General features: G+C 26.2%; 1 protein-coding gene across 1 annotated transcript; it reads right to left on the reverse strand.

The window, feature by feature from the left end:
- Positions 1-3,993: 3,993 nt before the first annotated feature.
- Positions 3,994-12,738, reverse strand: LOC145831509 (heat shock cognate protein HSP 90-beta-like). Its single transcript, XM_082938786.1, has 13 exons — positions 12,648-12,738; positions 9,255-9,292; positions 8,526-8,656; positions 7,975-8,181; positions 7,359-7,802; positions 6,932-7,069; positions 6,558-6,723; positions 6,024-6,287; positions 5,699-5,838; positions 5,339-5,542; positions 4,786-5,000; positions 4,410-4,528; positions 3,994-4,179 (listed from the first exon to the last, which is right to left on the reverse strand). Coding segments are annotated over exons 2-13 (2,130 nt in total). The 5' UTR covers positions 9,256-9,292; positions 12,648-12,738; the 3' UTR covers positions 3,994-4,078.
- Positions 12,739-15,961: the final 3,223 nt, after the last annotated feature.

The following is a 15,961-nucleotide window of genomic DNA, read 5'->3' on the forward strand; positions in this document are numbered from 1 at the left end:
TATGTGATCTATTTGATACTAAACATTTATATTATATTCTATTTAGCAAATTCAATTTATAATTAAGCATTTGTGTTAAATGTAAACTCTATATTTATTAAGTATCATTACTACTTTTTGCTAGGAAGTTTCATAAGATTTCTTTTTTAGATGTTAGTTCATATATAGGGCAAGAGTGCTGTATTGTTGGTTTGTGTTTTAAACTTTCATTATTTCATTATACTTCCATTATTTAACACAGTCATATTTATTTCAGAATTTTAATTTAAACTCCTATTGTTAACAAAACTTCTGATATACTGAGGTATAACTAAGTGTTTATCAATTAGTCAAGGAACATAAGTTTTCAAAGTCTAAAGATATAGTGAAGTAAGTTAGCATTTAAAAACATATTTTACATTAAAAATATAAAATAAACCTAATTTGTGCAATATTAAAAAATATTAAAACTTCTTTTTTGAATTTTTTTGAATTCTAAAATGCGTAACTAAACGAGAGTGCGTAACGTCACGAGTGCGTAAAGATGCGAGAGGTTACTATACTTCTGATTTTCCGGCTCGAAAAAGTTTTATGTTACGGAAGTATCATAAAAACAAAACTTCAGATGATTTTAAGAATTTTTCACTTTGGTATCAACGTGTTTTCTAAAAACCATCCTAATGCTAAATGTTTGAGATCCGAAAAGTACAACTACAACCATACATTTTTTTGCTGAATTTTTCTTATTATTTCGCCGAAATTTACACAAACTTATTGTGAACAATTTAAAATAATCTATAGAAAGTTATATGGTTCCAGGTATTATTTTATGTATTTTTTATCACTTTTTGCAAGTTTTCTTGAATTTCGAGTTCATGATATTAGATAGGTATCTTTTTTCATTCATTAATAATACGGTTTACAAAAAAGGTTTGTTTATTTTCGTTGTTTTAGTTTGTTTACTTAAGTGTCAGATAAGTAATTTTTATGTAAATAGTATGATATATCTGATTAAATTATCAAAGTTACGAGCTTTGTTTCTTTATCGTAACTTTAGTTTAAAATAAATACAAACTTTCATACTAAGAATTACATGTCTTGCAAGTAAAATATCAAAAGTAGTTGAAAAGTCAGCAGAAGTTGCAGCATTCCATTTTTTTTTTTATTTTTTCAAAGGTAGCAATTTTGCTCTAAATAGCTTGTCTTCATTTTTATCTGTATATAACAAAAGTTATTTTGTATTTAGTAGATGTCCTAAACACAACACTAGATACAAATAATAATTGTGCGTGCCGAACATGTTAAAAAGCATAGCTTTGTGTGCTCGAGCGTGCAACTACTAACTTAAAATACAAAGTTTATACGCTTTATTGCTGAATTACCAGTAACTCTTAGCATTTTCACAAGTCTGGTGCGTGCATTATTTTAATCTTTGAAGTAAATAAAATTTTATTCACAAAAATAAAATAAAAACTTAAAATAAAAAAGAAATAGTGCGTACCTTGCGCGGGTGCGTACGTTAAGCTGATAGGTACTTCATTAATTTCTTATCGATGTGTTTATTTTGTTATAAGCACATTCTAAAATTAGGTAGTTTAGATTTAGACCTTTTCAATATCAAAGTAAAACTATTTTTCATTTTGATATTGTTGCGACATCATCCTAGCTAGGATCAAGGTAATTACCAATTTTTGTATGAAATTTTGTTTTTGAATAATAAAAAATAAATAAATCTTTTTTTGCTTTTTGGAAAAGTGCATACTTAAGCGGCAAGCTACTGTAGTTAAAAACTTAAATACTTACCTTAAATTAACAAAACTCAACAAATCTAACTGAAAAGTTTATTCATAGTTCTATAACTTTTGAAGACAGAAAATATAAAACTACAAACTGCTAGTATGTCTTCGAGATTACAGTAAATAATAACCTTGCAGTAAGTAACCAAAAAAATTCAGTGAAAATTAGTGGATTAGACATACAAGTTTGCGTACAGTACAATAATATTTATACTCTTATTGTTTTGTAGACTAATTTAGTAAATTTTATACTAAATTTAAACATTGCTTGTTTCATTTAAACTTTCTTTTGTATACTATTCCCAATCCAAGTTAAAAGGAGTAAAAATTAACTTATCAAAAATAAACATGGTTTTAGATTGTGCTACTTTAGGACATCCAGAAATTAGTTTATTTTTGTCCAGTATATACAGAAAGTGAAGTTTTACTTGGTTTATATTTTAATAAAAACTTGTTGCTTGGATAAGTATGTTTGCTTGGTTGATATTACGTATTTAGCGTTTCTTAAATTTATTCTGTTCAGAAGATTAGTCTCGTCGAAATAAAATACTTTTATAAGTTGTAAAACAGATTGTAAAATATTTTTAATCTTCATACGTGTTGTAGGATAATAATAATAACTAATTACAAATCAATATTGTATAAATAGTTTCGGACAACCTTACAAATAAACTAATTTCTATGTTGTTTAAAATATCAGTCAGTAAACTTTTATTAGATGAAGCGCTTAGTACAAAATGTTTTTTTAACTTACTTCTTTGGTTTTTCTATGGTTTAAAAACATAATTAAATAAACACCATAATAATTTTTAGCATCTAAAAACACAATTGTTAGTTTATGTTAATCGCTTTATTGAAAGGAGGCAAAGTTACTAATTTTATAACCAGTATGGAATTTCAAAGCTTAGTTTACCTATCAAAACTAATTACCAAATATTAAATAACTATGTTTTTTTATAGTAAATAAATAAACAATTTTTCCATCTTACGTTATCAATACTAAAATACTTAAGAACTATATAACTTTTTTAGAACTTATTTAAGTTATTATAACACCAGCAGAAAAAATTACTCATCAAATCTATACATTTATTGTTGTATAACGTTGCTTGTTAAGGCTGTAATTTGTTTAGGTTATATTAAAAAAAAAAACATTTTTAAATTTATGAAAAGATTACTTTTCAAAATATTACTTGAAGTAATGGGATTTTATGCTTGATTGAAAATTACGTTTCAATTTTAATTAAATAAAATGTCACATAAAAACTTCTGGTTTAATACATAAATTGATTTAGTAAACCAGCCTGTTTATCAGTTTTATGAGAAAGCTGTTAAAATTTAAAAACCATTTAATACAGCGGTTCTTAACTTTTTTTCATGTTTCACCCTTTTTGGAAAGTAATTAACAAATCTAACCTTAATTGAAAAAAAAAATTATTGAACTTTATGCTTATAAAACGTAAAAAATTGTAAAACTCAAAGAGTTTATTTAACTATAGAAAAAATATTAGTTAAATACTTACAAATTAAAACACTATTAATAAAAATTAGTTTACATAACTTGTAGTAAGGAAAATATACCCTTTAAAACAAAGAAATTTACCCCCATGGGAGTTTTAAAAAGCACATAAAAAAACGTTCCTTTTTGACCTGCCGACCCCTGATTTAGTATATTATATTGGAAAAATAACAACAATTTAAGTTATTTAAACAAATTTATAGAGTTAGGTAAAATATATATAAATGCATTTAATTTATTTCTAACAATATAAGGTGGTTAAATTAAACCTATAAATTTTACGTCAATTGTTATATCAGTTATTTTCACAAAACAAAAGTGTTTAATATGCGTTGTGTTTATTTTATAAAATAATGGAAATTCTTCAACTATATTAATGTCAAACTAAAATTCAACACATAACTTTTGCAGGATAAAAGGAAATTCTAATTAACTTAGTGAATTACTGCATTATTTTAAGTGAGAATTAGTAGATCAGTCAACATACAAATACTTACTTCATAACCGTAAAAACTTTTTGTTAAATGCTAGGAATTAAAAGTCATACATATCTAAGGATTAAAAAAAAATTAACACAAACATTTTTATTTAGCTATCAAATTTATTGAAGAAAGAAAACGAAAGTTTAAAAATATCAACAAATTTATAAATACTAACTAAGTTTCAAATTTCCTAAAAAACATAAGTAAGTATCCTAAAAAATAGACATGTGCTCAATGGAATTAAAGAAGCAAAAAATTTTTACGACTCTTCAACACCATCGAGCGGATAAAATTTGAAGCTTTTAATCGACTTCTTCCATGCGGCCGGCGTCTTCCTCGGCGTCTCCCTCCAGTGGTGGCATCTCGACTTCTTCTTCAGCTTCCTCCACCTCCATATCAATTCCTAAAGTGAGGGGAAAATTTTAATGATGAAACTCAACAAACATGAACAAATAAACGAGGTTAGATGGATTTTTGTATAGTAAAAATACTCTTAAATATTAAACCAAAACTCCTCAATAGTAAAACTTCTTAAAATACTAAACATTAACATCTAAAAATGAGAGAAAAGAATTTGAATAGAGTCCGATTACACCTCGTAAAATTTTTATGTATTTATCAAAATTTTCTTACCAAGACCGAGTTGGATCATCCTGTGAACTGAAGAAGCGTGTTTTGAAGGATCTTGCAGTGAAAATCCGGATGCGAGAAGTGAAGTTTCGAACAAAAGCATCACCAAGTCTTTCACTGATCTGTTTTTGATTTTTTGATAGTTTGTAATCAATTTAAAAGTAGTTTTGTTATATACTAAAACAACAATAATAAATTTTCAAGCCAAACTTTTTTTTAATAAATATTGTTGATGTATATATGCTTTTAAGATAAAACTACACAAATACACTTTTTGTTTAGAAATCTAAGATGAACAGATTTTGTAAAATTTTGAAATTACTAACCACGAGCTGCAATTCATACTTTTAGTATTGAAAAAAATATATAATAAACAAACTTGTCGTTCTTGTCAGCTTCGGCATTCACTCTCAACTGTTCCATGATGGGATGATCGTGATTTATTTCCAAATTCTTCTTAGCTGCCATGTACGCCATCGAGCTTGAATCTTTCAACGCCTGAGCCCTCATGATCCGTTCCATGTTGGCCGAATATCCGTGTTGTGACGTAACAATGCAGCAAGGCGATTGCACGAGACGGTTCGATACCAACACCTGTGAAGAATAGGAAAATAATTTTATAGACTATGAGGAAATGAAAATATAAAAATGAGTAAGTAGATTGCCTTAATACTATTTCAAATGTCGCTTTTTAGCTTCTGGTAAATTTTCTTTAAACTATCAGTATTAGCTTTAAATTACTTAAAATAACGATTTCTATTTTAATTTTACTTTTATGATCTGATGGTGTAGCCACCAGTTTTTTTAAAATATCAATATATTTATTTAATTATAATTTAAAAGTCGTAAAAGTTACGCTTTAACACTTTAAAAAGTGTTTAAATATACTATCATTGTAATAAACTGATTTAGAGTTAATACCGATAATTAACCTTTTCAACTTTTTTGTCCAAGATTTCCTTCATGACGGTGCAGAGAGGCTCGAACTTCTTTGTGGCTTCTTCGAATTTTTTCTTCTCTTCTTCATCTTCTGGCAGTTCGAGTCCTTCTTTTGTGATGCTGACAAGATTTTTGCCTTCATATTCTTTCAACTGCTGCACGCAATACTCGTCAATCGGCTCCGTCATGTAGAGAACCTAAATTGATATTGAATTTATTTAATACTTATTGGTTTGTTTATGATTTATTTGGAATGCTAGTGTTATTTTTGTTATTGTTTGAGAATTTGTTAAATTTAATAACCAACTTTGTTCATTTTAATTATGTTTTTTATATTTTAAGTCATTATTTACCTCGAATCCTCTCTTGACAACTCTTTCGACAAAGACAGAGTTTTGAACTTGTTCTTTCGATTCACCGGTGATGTAATAGATGTCCTTCTGATTCTCCTTCATCCTGGTGACGTAATCAGCTAAAGACGTCATCTCTTCAGCTGTAAAAAGGGAGAGTTTTATTATTTATACTTGATGTTGCACGCATTTAAAAAACTTTTAAAACTTTTGTTATTAATTATTTGACTTCAAGTTTCGTATTACACAACTTTTTAAAATTTTAATGAACAATCAAATTACTGAAAGAAAAACAGAAAAGAATAATCGATAAGTAACAAATACAAACTTGTTTGAGAAGAGTGGTATCTGAGGAATCCTGACAATTTCTTTCTGTTTTGCGAATCTTCATGGATTCCTAATTTCAAGTTCTTTCCGAAATGCTCATAAAATTTCTTGAATTGTTCCTGGTCTTCGCTGATCTCAGTGAACAATTCCATGCACTTCTTCACAATGTTCTTGCGGATGACCTTCAAGATCTTCGATTGCTGAAGAGTCTCTCTTGAGATGTTCAAAGGAAGATCTTCGCTATCGACAACACCTTTGACGAAGTCTGTGAGAATTAAATTTTTAATATAAAATATTTTACAAAAACTCTTTTACCTAATTTATGCGTCAAAAATAAGTTTAAATGAGTGAAATGAGTTTTTTAATGAGTTAAAAACTTTTAAAAATTATTTATTTAAATATAATTAAATTCTTAAACTTCCTTCCAACTTAATGCATATAGTTAATTTAACAATAGTTTAATGAGCTATATTTTTACATACCATATTCATTTTAGATAAATGTTTTTAATAGTTTTTTTTTACTAGAAACTAACTGAGGTATTCAGGAATGAGTTCTTCACAGTTGTCCATGATGAATACCCTACGAACGTACAATTTGATGTTGTTCTTGCTGTTTTTGTTCTCGAAAAGATCCATTGGGGCGCGTTTTGGCACAAACAGAAGAGCACGGAACTCGAGTTGTCCTTCCACTGAGAAGTGCTGTTAAAATAAGAGAGTTTAATAAGATTTAAATTGTTTTTATTTTTTTATCTTAATTCAATTAGAAACTGCTCAGACATCCAAGGAAGATTTTCGCTGTCATTTACAAAAAGTATTCAGTGGAAACTGCGAACGTGGAAACATCATCATTGCAGTTTTATGTTTTTTGTATAACTATCTAGAGTTTAAAAAAATAATTATAACTAACCTTCACAGCAAGATGATCTTCCCAGTCGTTGGTCAAACTCTTGTAAAATTCTCCATACTCGTCACCTGAAATATCGGCAGGGTTGCGAGTCCAAAGAGGTTTGGTCTTATTCAGTTCCTCTTGATCAATGTATTTCTCCTGTTGGCAAAACAAGGCATTATAAAAGTGGTGAGTTTATTTTTAAATGTGGTAGTTATAAAAAGTTGTAATATAAAACTCCAAGTTAAAACATTTGTTAGAAATTTTTCTATTAAACTTGGTAAACTATATTTTTTTAAACTTATTATGACAAGAAAATTTTATCATATTGGACTTTGATAAGAATTAAAAAATATTGATTGGAACTACAATTAACTTAATGTATAAAACTTCATTCTTTTTAAATTGTAAGAGCCAAAAAATTTACTATATGATATTATTTAAGTACCTTGATTTTTTTCGTCTTTTTCTTCTTGTCAGCAGATTCTGACTCTTCGTTCTCGTCGAGATCTTCCACTTTGGGCTGATCATCTCCAGCTCCTTCCTCCTGCAACTCTTCCTCTTCGTCGTCGCTGACTTCCGTTTCCCTCTCCTTTTCAACATGCATGATGATCGGGTAGCCGATGAACTGGGAGTGCTTCTTCACGATGTCTTTGAGCTTCTTCTCCTCGAGGTACTCCTTCTGATCTTCTTTGATGTGAAGGATGATTTTGGTTCCTCTGGTAAGATCGTCTTCACATTCCCTGATGGTAAAGGAACCTCCAGCTGAAGATTCCCAGCAGTAGAGCTCATCGTCGTTGTTTTTGGAAATAACCTGAACCTTGTTGGCCACCAGGAAAGCTGAGTAGAAACCCACACCAAACTGACCGATCATTGAAATATCAGCTCCTGACTGTAATATTATTTGTGCATTACTTTATGTTTACTGACCAATTAATATTTATTACTTAAAACTAAATATAAATTTATATTACTGCATTTTGATCTTCTTCCAAAACAAAATTGAAATTAATAAAATATATTAGTTTGTTAATAAATACAATCAATATTTAAATGAAACTTACATTGAGAGCTTCCATGAAAGCCTTGGTTCCAGACTTGGCAATTGTACCAAGGTTGTTGATCAAGTCAGACTTGGTCATACCAATACCCGTGTCAATCAAAGTGATGGTCTGGTTCTCCTTGTCTGGAATCACCTCAATCTTCAACTCCTTGCCAGAGTCTAACTTGCTGGCATCCGTAAGACTCTCATACCTGATCTTGTCAAGAGCCTGTGAAATTTGTCATAAAAAGTTGTGCTTATTTTCATCAAAAAAATGTTATCACATAACTTTAAAAATTCTTAGATAAAGTATACAAATAAGGTTTTTTTGTTATACTAATTTTTGTTAATAAAGTCTGTTGTTTTTTATATATTCAATTTGATTTTTTTTTAAACTTAACTTACATATAAATTAAGGTTTTTTCATTTGTACAAAACCATATTAAAAGATTTGTTCTGTAAAATTTGTTAACTTGTCATACTTATTTAAACAAAATAATTTACAGATTTCTTGCTCAATAAATTTAGTCATTTAATGTTAGAGTCATTTTTAAAACTAAATGAATAACAAACATCAGAAGAGTTGGAGATAAGTTCTCTAAGGAAAATTTCTTTGTTGCTGTAGAAAGTGTTGATGATGAGACTCATCAATTGGGCAATTTCTGCCTGGAAGGCAAAAGTTTCTGCATCTTCTATGTTGGACACTAGAAAATACAAAATAATTTGATTAGTAATTATAAAATTTTTATGTTTTATCTATAATTAAATACAAGATAATTATATTCATTTGATTAACTATATCCAGCTGGATAAGTACAGATTTTTAGCAAATTTTCTCCAGGTTTTTAAAAATACACACTTTTGGGCCTATCTTTAGTTTAAAGTTAAGTTCAAGGTATAAAACTGTGTTAAATAGAACATTGAAAACATACTATAAAGCTACTTTTAATTTTTTTTTATAAAAAAGTTTTTGATGATGACAAAAAATTTTATCTATATGATTAAATTTTTGTGTCAAACTGAAACTTCTCTACTTAACATCTAAACAACTATTCAAATTCCAGGTTTTTCAGGTTTTTTTGGTGGTGATTGTTAAAAATTCCAGATTCAGATTGTTCCAGGTTTTTTAGCTTAAACTGTCAAATTCTAGGTTTTTCTAGAGATACAGGTTTTTTGGCAACCCTGTAAGTAGTTGTACTATTTAATATGTATATATCTTTAAAAACTGAAAACCTTATTTGTGGAAAATTACTTAAGTACTAAACCAAAACTTTTTAGCAGTAAAATATTTAACTAACTTACTTTTGTTTTTTTGTTTACTGGATGAATTTTAACTAGATCTGAAAGAAAAATATAATGGTTAACTCTTAGATAATAATATTCTAAGCTATACATATATGAAAATAGGCTAATTAGTAGGAGCTAAATAGTAAAAACAGATAGAAAACTAGATTTTAATAACATTCTACAAAAAAACATTAAGCATTATCCAATATAAAGGTATTTTTTTGTATGCAATCATTATCTGTATGAGTATTAAGCTTTTAAAAGACTAACATCAACAGCTTTTGATTTTTACAGGTCATTATAAAACAGAGACAATTTACTTTAAATGCTCTCAAAAATACACACATGCAACTTATATCCCACATATTAAATATAAAAATATTTATTCTTTTTAACTTATAAACCACACAGACAACAATATCAATTGGTAAAAATAGAAAATATAGCTTATGGTGTTATGGATTTTTTGGTTTTTTTACCTCTGAGAAATGAAACGAAGTACAGAATAAATATAATAATACTAAGTATCTTAATAAATGTCACTACACCCATCTTAGCATGTTTAAAAACTCTTAGTATTAATTATTCATTCGATATTTAAATACTTTACTGTACTTGGATTTATAAATTATTTAAACTTTAAATCAGTTTTACATCTTAAGCTGTTACTCCAAACTCTCTTAGCCACAACTGACTTTTTTTGAAACCATCTGCTTTAATAGTTTTACTGTTAAAAGAATTCAGATTTTACCTTCTAACTTGTTCCAATAAATATATATTTATTTTCACTTAACAAAGCTTAGTAGCTTTGTAGTGTTTTTCTTAGATTTAATTGAAGTTACTACTCTTTGAGACAAAAAACACAACCTAATTAATTTTTTTCAGTAAAAGCCAAAGTACAGATGAAATACTGTAAATTAAACTTTAATAAAAAAAAAATTACAAACAATTAAGAAAAACTTAAGAATATCCTGTTATATCCTGAGATTTGCAAAAATTTAAAAATGTATTGAGTTATTTTTAGTATACAGAGTATCCTAAGTGAGTAGCAACCCTAATATATACCATCATTAATATTTACAGAAACTTGAAGAAAAAACTAGAAATAGCTTGAAAATACATGTTTGGAGAAATGTTATATTTAGCCTGAATTTTGTACAAAACTTCAAACAACCTTGAGATTTAAAAATAGCCTTAAAAATATCAAACATGTACTGATAATTTCTTGACTAACAAACAGTGTTTCTTAATCTTATGTGACTCTTAAGAACAAACATTTTTTCATAAGTTTAAAATTTAGTAGATTACCATTTATAAAATATTTTAATAACATCTTAAGTAATTTTTTCCTACTAAGGTACTAAAAAGTTCAATTAAATTTTATTTATGATGTAAAGAATATGTCCTGATACCTTTTAAAAATCTTAAAACTGACCCGAGTTATTTATAAAAAACAGAACTATATTAAGTCAGCTGGAGTTTAATAAAAAAATCCCAATACCCTAAGATTTTCAAAAACTTCAAGTTATCTTGAGTTAACTTGAGTATACTGAGTATCCTAAGTAAGTGGCAACCCTTATATATATCATCATTAAAACTAACAGAGACTTATGGAAAAATCTAGATATAGCTTGAAAATATTTCAACATTAGGAGAAATGTTATATATAGCCTGCATTTTGAACAAAACTTTAAACAAGATTCAGTTTTTAAAACAGCCTTAAAAATATGAAACAGGTATTAATAATTTCTTTAAGTATATCACATGTATTTTATGTAACTTTTTTGAAAAAATAAACTTTTCCATAATGAGTAGAATACCATTAAATAAAAATTTCATTTGAAGGATTTAAGTTTATTTTCCTGAAAAGGTAGAAAAAAGTTCAATTAAACCTTATTTAAGATCTAATAAATCTGGCCTGAGACTTTTTAAAAAATTTATAAGTACCCTGGGTTTTTATAAAAAACAAAACTATCACAATTCAGCCTAAATAAAAAAACATAAATCTTGTTTTATCCTGAGACTTTCAAAAATTTCAAGTTATTTTGAGTATAGAGAGTATCTTGAGTGGCAACCCTAATATACACCAAGAATAAAATTTATAGAAAACCTAGAAAAAAATTTTGAGAAGTGTTATATATATATATAGCCTGAACTTAGAGCAAAAATTCAAACAAGCTTGAGTTTTTAAAACAGCTTTAAAATGTCAATCAGGTACTGGTAACTTTGTTAATAAAATCCAATGTTTCTTATATAACCAAAAAAAATATAAGTATAAAATCTAGTAGATTAGAATTATATAAAATATCTTAATTGGAAGGATTCAAGTGTTTTTTTCTAACAATGGTACAAAAAAGTTCAATAAAATGTCATTTATGATATAAAGAATCTGTCCTGAGAGTTTTAAAAAATCTTAAAATTATTTTCAGTTATTAAAAAAAACTATATTCTGTAAGCCAGAGTTAAAAAACTTATATTATCTTGTAATTTAAAAAAAATTGAAAATTTCTCGACTAATCTTGACTACACTTAGTATCCTACACTAAGTGTATAAGTGAGTAGCAACCTTTATATATATCATTAATAAAACTTCTGGAAACTTCTAGAAAAGTCTAGAAATTCCTAGAAAGTACTTAAATATTCATGAAAAATCTAATCTTTTTTAAGCCCAGCTTAAGTTCTTCAACTACTTCAACTTTAAAACTGAAGTTTGAACTTTCTTTTTTAATATATTTTTAAAGATTTAGTTAAAAAATTTCTCAATAAGTTTAAAGAATAAAAAATAAACTTATTGAGAAATGTTTAAACCAACATTCTAAAGAATTTTTTTTTCAAATACAGGATACTAAATAATAATTATTTTAATAAAATTATACAATATTTTTAATATATTAAATAGAAAGATAAAATTAATCACTTTAATAGTAAATAACAAACTTTAAAAACTCTAGTTTAGTTGCTGTTAATGTATTATTTGAAACTAAACAGATGAAGACCTTTTTGTATATTAGGTTTCTTTTAAACAAAAAAAACTTGAACAGTTAAACTAGACTGATTTATTTAAAAAGTAGTTTTTTGCAAGAACTTTAAGCAATAACTTTCTAATAACATACTACTAGTTATGTTATTTTTGTTCCTAACTTTTTCATTATTTATGATTGCATCAAACTGCTCTTTTAAGAAGTACATTAACTTTATTAAGTTTAATGTGTCTTACCACATCAAAATCAACATTATCTAATTTGATTAATTAATAGTGAACTAAAGACTATTAAATTTAAACATTTCTCATCTAAATTTTACATTCTCTTAGTATTAAGATGTTTACTGGATATTTATCTGATATCTGTAACAAATTAAATTAGCAAATTTTTGCTCAAGTTTTAAGCTAAAACTTATTGTATTAACCTTTACAGTAGTCTTCTGTTATTCGACAGGACTAGAATCCATCAAATTGTTTCGTTTTGTTCTTTTTGATCAAATTATTGTTTTTTGAGTATGCTAACCTCCTCAAATTATAATGTTTTATAATTCCCAGACCATTAACTATTCAAGATCCACACAGTTTATTTCTTTATCTATCATACAAGTTTGTTTTTAAATTTAAACATTGTTGTTTACATTTTTTTTTTATGTATTTATCTACCTCATAAGTCTATACACTTAAGAATTGTTTCGTTTTCAACCAGCTTTAATTGAGATTGTTCTTAAAAATCTTGAACTTTGACAATCGAAAACCATTGTTTAACATATGTATTTGTAATCTAAAACAATAAAATATATTAATTTAGTTTTAATTAAACAATAATATAAGTACAAAAATCCTTATATTAATCTATATTAATGAAATTTTAGATTGAGATCTTAATTGGCTAAGATTTTTTTCTGGCTAAGATTTAAAAAAAGTCTGAAAACGTTCTGCTTAAATAACTTCATCGCGGCTAATGTTGGCTAAAGTAAAACTTGGCTAAGATTGGCTAATTTTGGCTAAAGTAAGAATTCGAATAAGTAAGAATAAACTAAAAAAACCAAAATAAAAATTAATAAACTCAAGTTCAAAAGTTAACAAAAAAAAACAAAATCAAAAAAATCAAGAAAATACTCTTGATTGTTAATATTTATTAAACAAAAAAAACGCTTATAAAGTATGTTTTAAGAATCTCTTACATAAATCAAAAATCTTTAAGATATCGAGTAATACATCATCATACTACAATACATTTTATTACAATATACTTAAAAAGCTAATAACAATTTAAATTAATTAGAATAATAATAAAAACGTTATAGTCACGTACAAATTAAATGAAAAACCTTCTATTTAAACTGCGCGTTATTTGTAAAAGTATTTGTTTTAGAGCTTAAAACTATTCTTGCATAAAAATCTCCACAGTTAAACACAAATTTATTTAAAACTTTATACAAATATGTTGGATTAAAAAAATTAGAACTTTAAACAAATCACTTTTATATATTAGGTAAAGTTGGCAAAAGTATAAACTTTCAATAAAAATTAAACATTAATAACATTTTATTCATAAAATTAATCAGTTTAATTTGAAAGATGTTATTACTCAATGTAAACCTCAGTGAAAGAGGTAATCATGGTGTTAAAAATAGAGAGAGTAGCTCTTTAACGCTGTATCCTAAAATGGTTTGGAATTTGAAGTATCAGCAGAACAACAACCTAGAAAATATTATATTTTAAGTTGGTGAAACAGAATATAATTTGGTAAAGAATTTTAATAAGTAAAATAAATAAGTAATATGTATTAGAATTTTAATTTAAAAAAATAAATTAAACTAATATAATTTATATACATTTAAAGTACTGTAACAGTAAAATTATAATTAATTTATACTGTTAAAAAAAAAACTTTATAATAGTCTCATAACCGAAACAGAATAACTCTAGACCATTTCAAACGTTACATTAAAAGAGTTATAGAGTTAAAAAAGTACTAAGAGAATAAAAGATAGACTATGTCCTTGCCATAATCATTACCTTATCAGTTTTATTTAAAATCTTGTCAAACGTTGTAAAATCCTTTTTAAATGTTAACAAAACATCCCATTTAAACAAAATTTGTATATATCATGTACTTAAAAAGTTATTGTCTTTTTAAAATTACCTTTTTTACGTGAATGATCTGCTATTAAACTTAGCGCTGTAACAAAAAGCATATATTTAAGAACTTAACACTTTGTTTCTAGGGCTCATAACTTCTATGTTTTTACTTAAAATGTTGTCAAACTTTGTGAAATCGTTTTTAAATGTTAACAAAACAACCCATTTAAACAAAATTTGTATATATCATGTACTTGAAAAGTTATGGTCTTTTTAAAATTACCTTTTTTACGTGAATGATCTGCTATTAAACTTAGCGCTGTAACAAAAAGCATATATTTAAGAACTTAACACTTTGTTTCTAGGGTTCCTAACTTCTATGTTTTTACTTGAAATCTTGTCAAACTTTGTAAAATCGTTATTAAATGTTAACAAAACAACCCATTTAAACAAAATTTGTATATTTATTGTACTTTAAAAGTTAAGGTCTTTTTAAAATTACCTTTTTACGTGAATGATCTGCTATTAACTTAGCGCTGTAACAAAAAGCATGTATTTAAGAACTTAACACTTTGTTTCTAGGGTTCATAAGTTCTATGTTTTTACTTGAAATCTTGTCAAACTTTGTAAAATTCTTTTTAAATGTTAACAAAACAACCCATTTAAACAAAATTTGTATATATCATGTACTTGAAAAGTTATGGTCTTTTTAAAATTACCTTTTTTTCGTGAATGATCTGCTATTAAACTTAGCGCTGTAACAAAAAGCATATATTTAAGAACTTACACTTTGTTTCTAGGGTTCATAACTTCTATGTTTTTACTTGAAATATTGTCAAACATTGTAAAATCGTTTCTAAATGTTAACAAAACATCTCATTTAAACAAAATTTGTATATTTATTGTACTTGAAAAGTTATGGTCTTTTTAAAATTACCTTTTTACGTGAATGATCTACTATTAAACTTAGCGCTGTAACAAAAAGCATGTATTTAAGAACTTAACACTTTGTTTCTAGGGTTCATAACTTCTATGTTTTTACTTGAAATCTTGTCAAACTTTGTAAAATTCTTTTTAAATGTTAACAAAACAACCCATTTAAACAAAATTTGTATATATCATGTACTTGAAAAGTTATGGTCTTTTTAAAATTACCTTTTTACGTGAATGATCTGCTATTAAACTTAGCGCTGTAACAAAAAGCATATATTTAAGAACTTACACTTTGTTTCTAGGGTTCATAACTTCTATGTTTTTACTTGAAATATTGTCAAACTTTGTAAAATTCTTTTCAAATGTTAACAAAACTTCTCATTTAAACAAAATTTGTATATATATTGTACTTAAAAAGTTATGGTCTTTTTAAAATTACCTTTTTACGTGAATGATCTGCTATTAAACTTAGCGCTGTAACAAAAAGCATATATTTAAGAACTTAACACTTTGTTTCTAGGGTTCATAACTTCTATGTTTTCACTTGAAATATTGTCAAACTTTGTAAAATCGTTTTATTTAATATATTTTTGTGTTTATTTTTGTGATACTTTTAAAGTCTTCATAGCTTGTTAATATTTACAACTTCTTAAGATAAAGATTTTGTTTATTTTAAACAAAATCTTTTTAAAACAAGCTTAGTAGCGCAAGTAAGTGGAAT

This window comes from Thalia democratica, chromosome 3, assembly GCF_965202585.1.
Source record: "Thalia democratica chromosome 3, ktThaDemo2.hap1.1, whole genome shotgun sequence".
NCBI lineage: Eukaryota > Metazoa > Chordata > Thaliacea > Salpida > Salpidae > Thalia > Thalia democratica.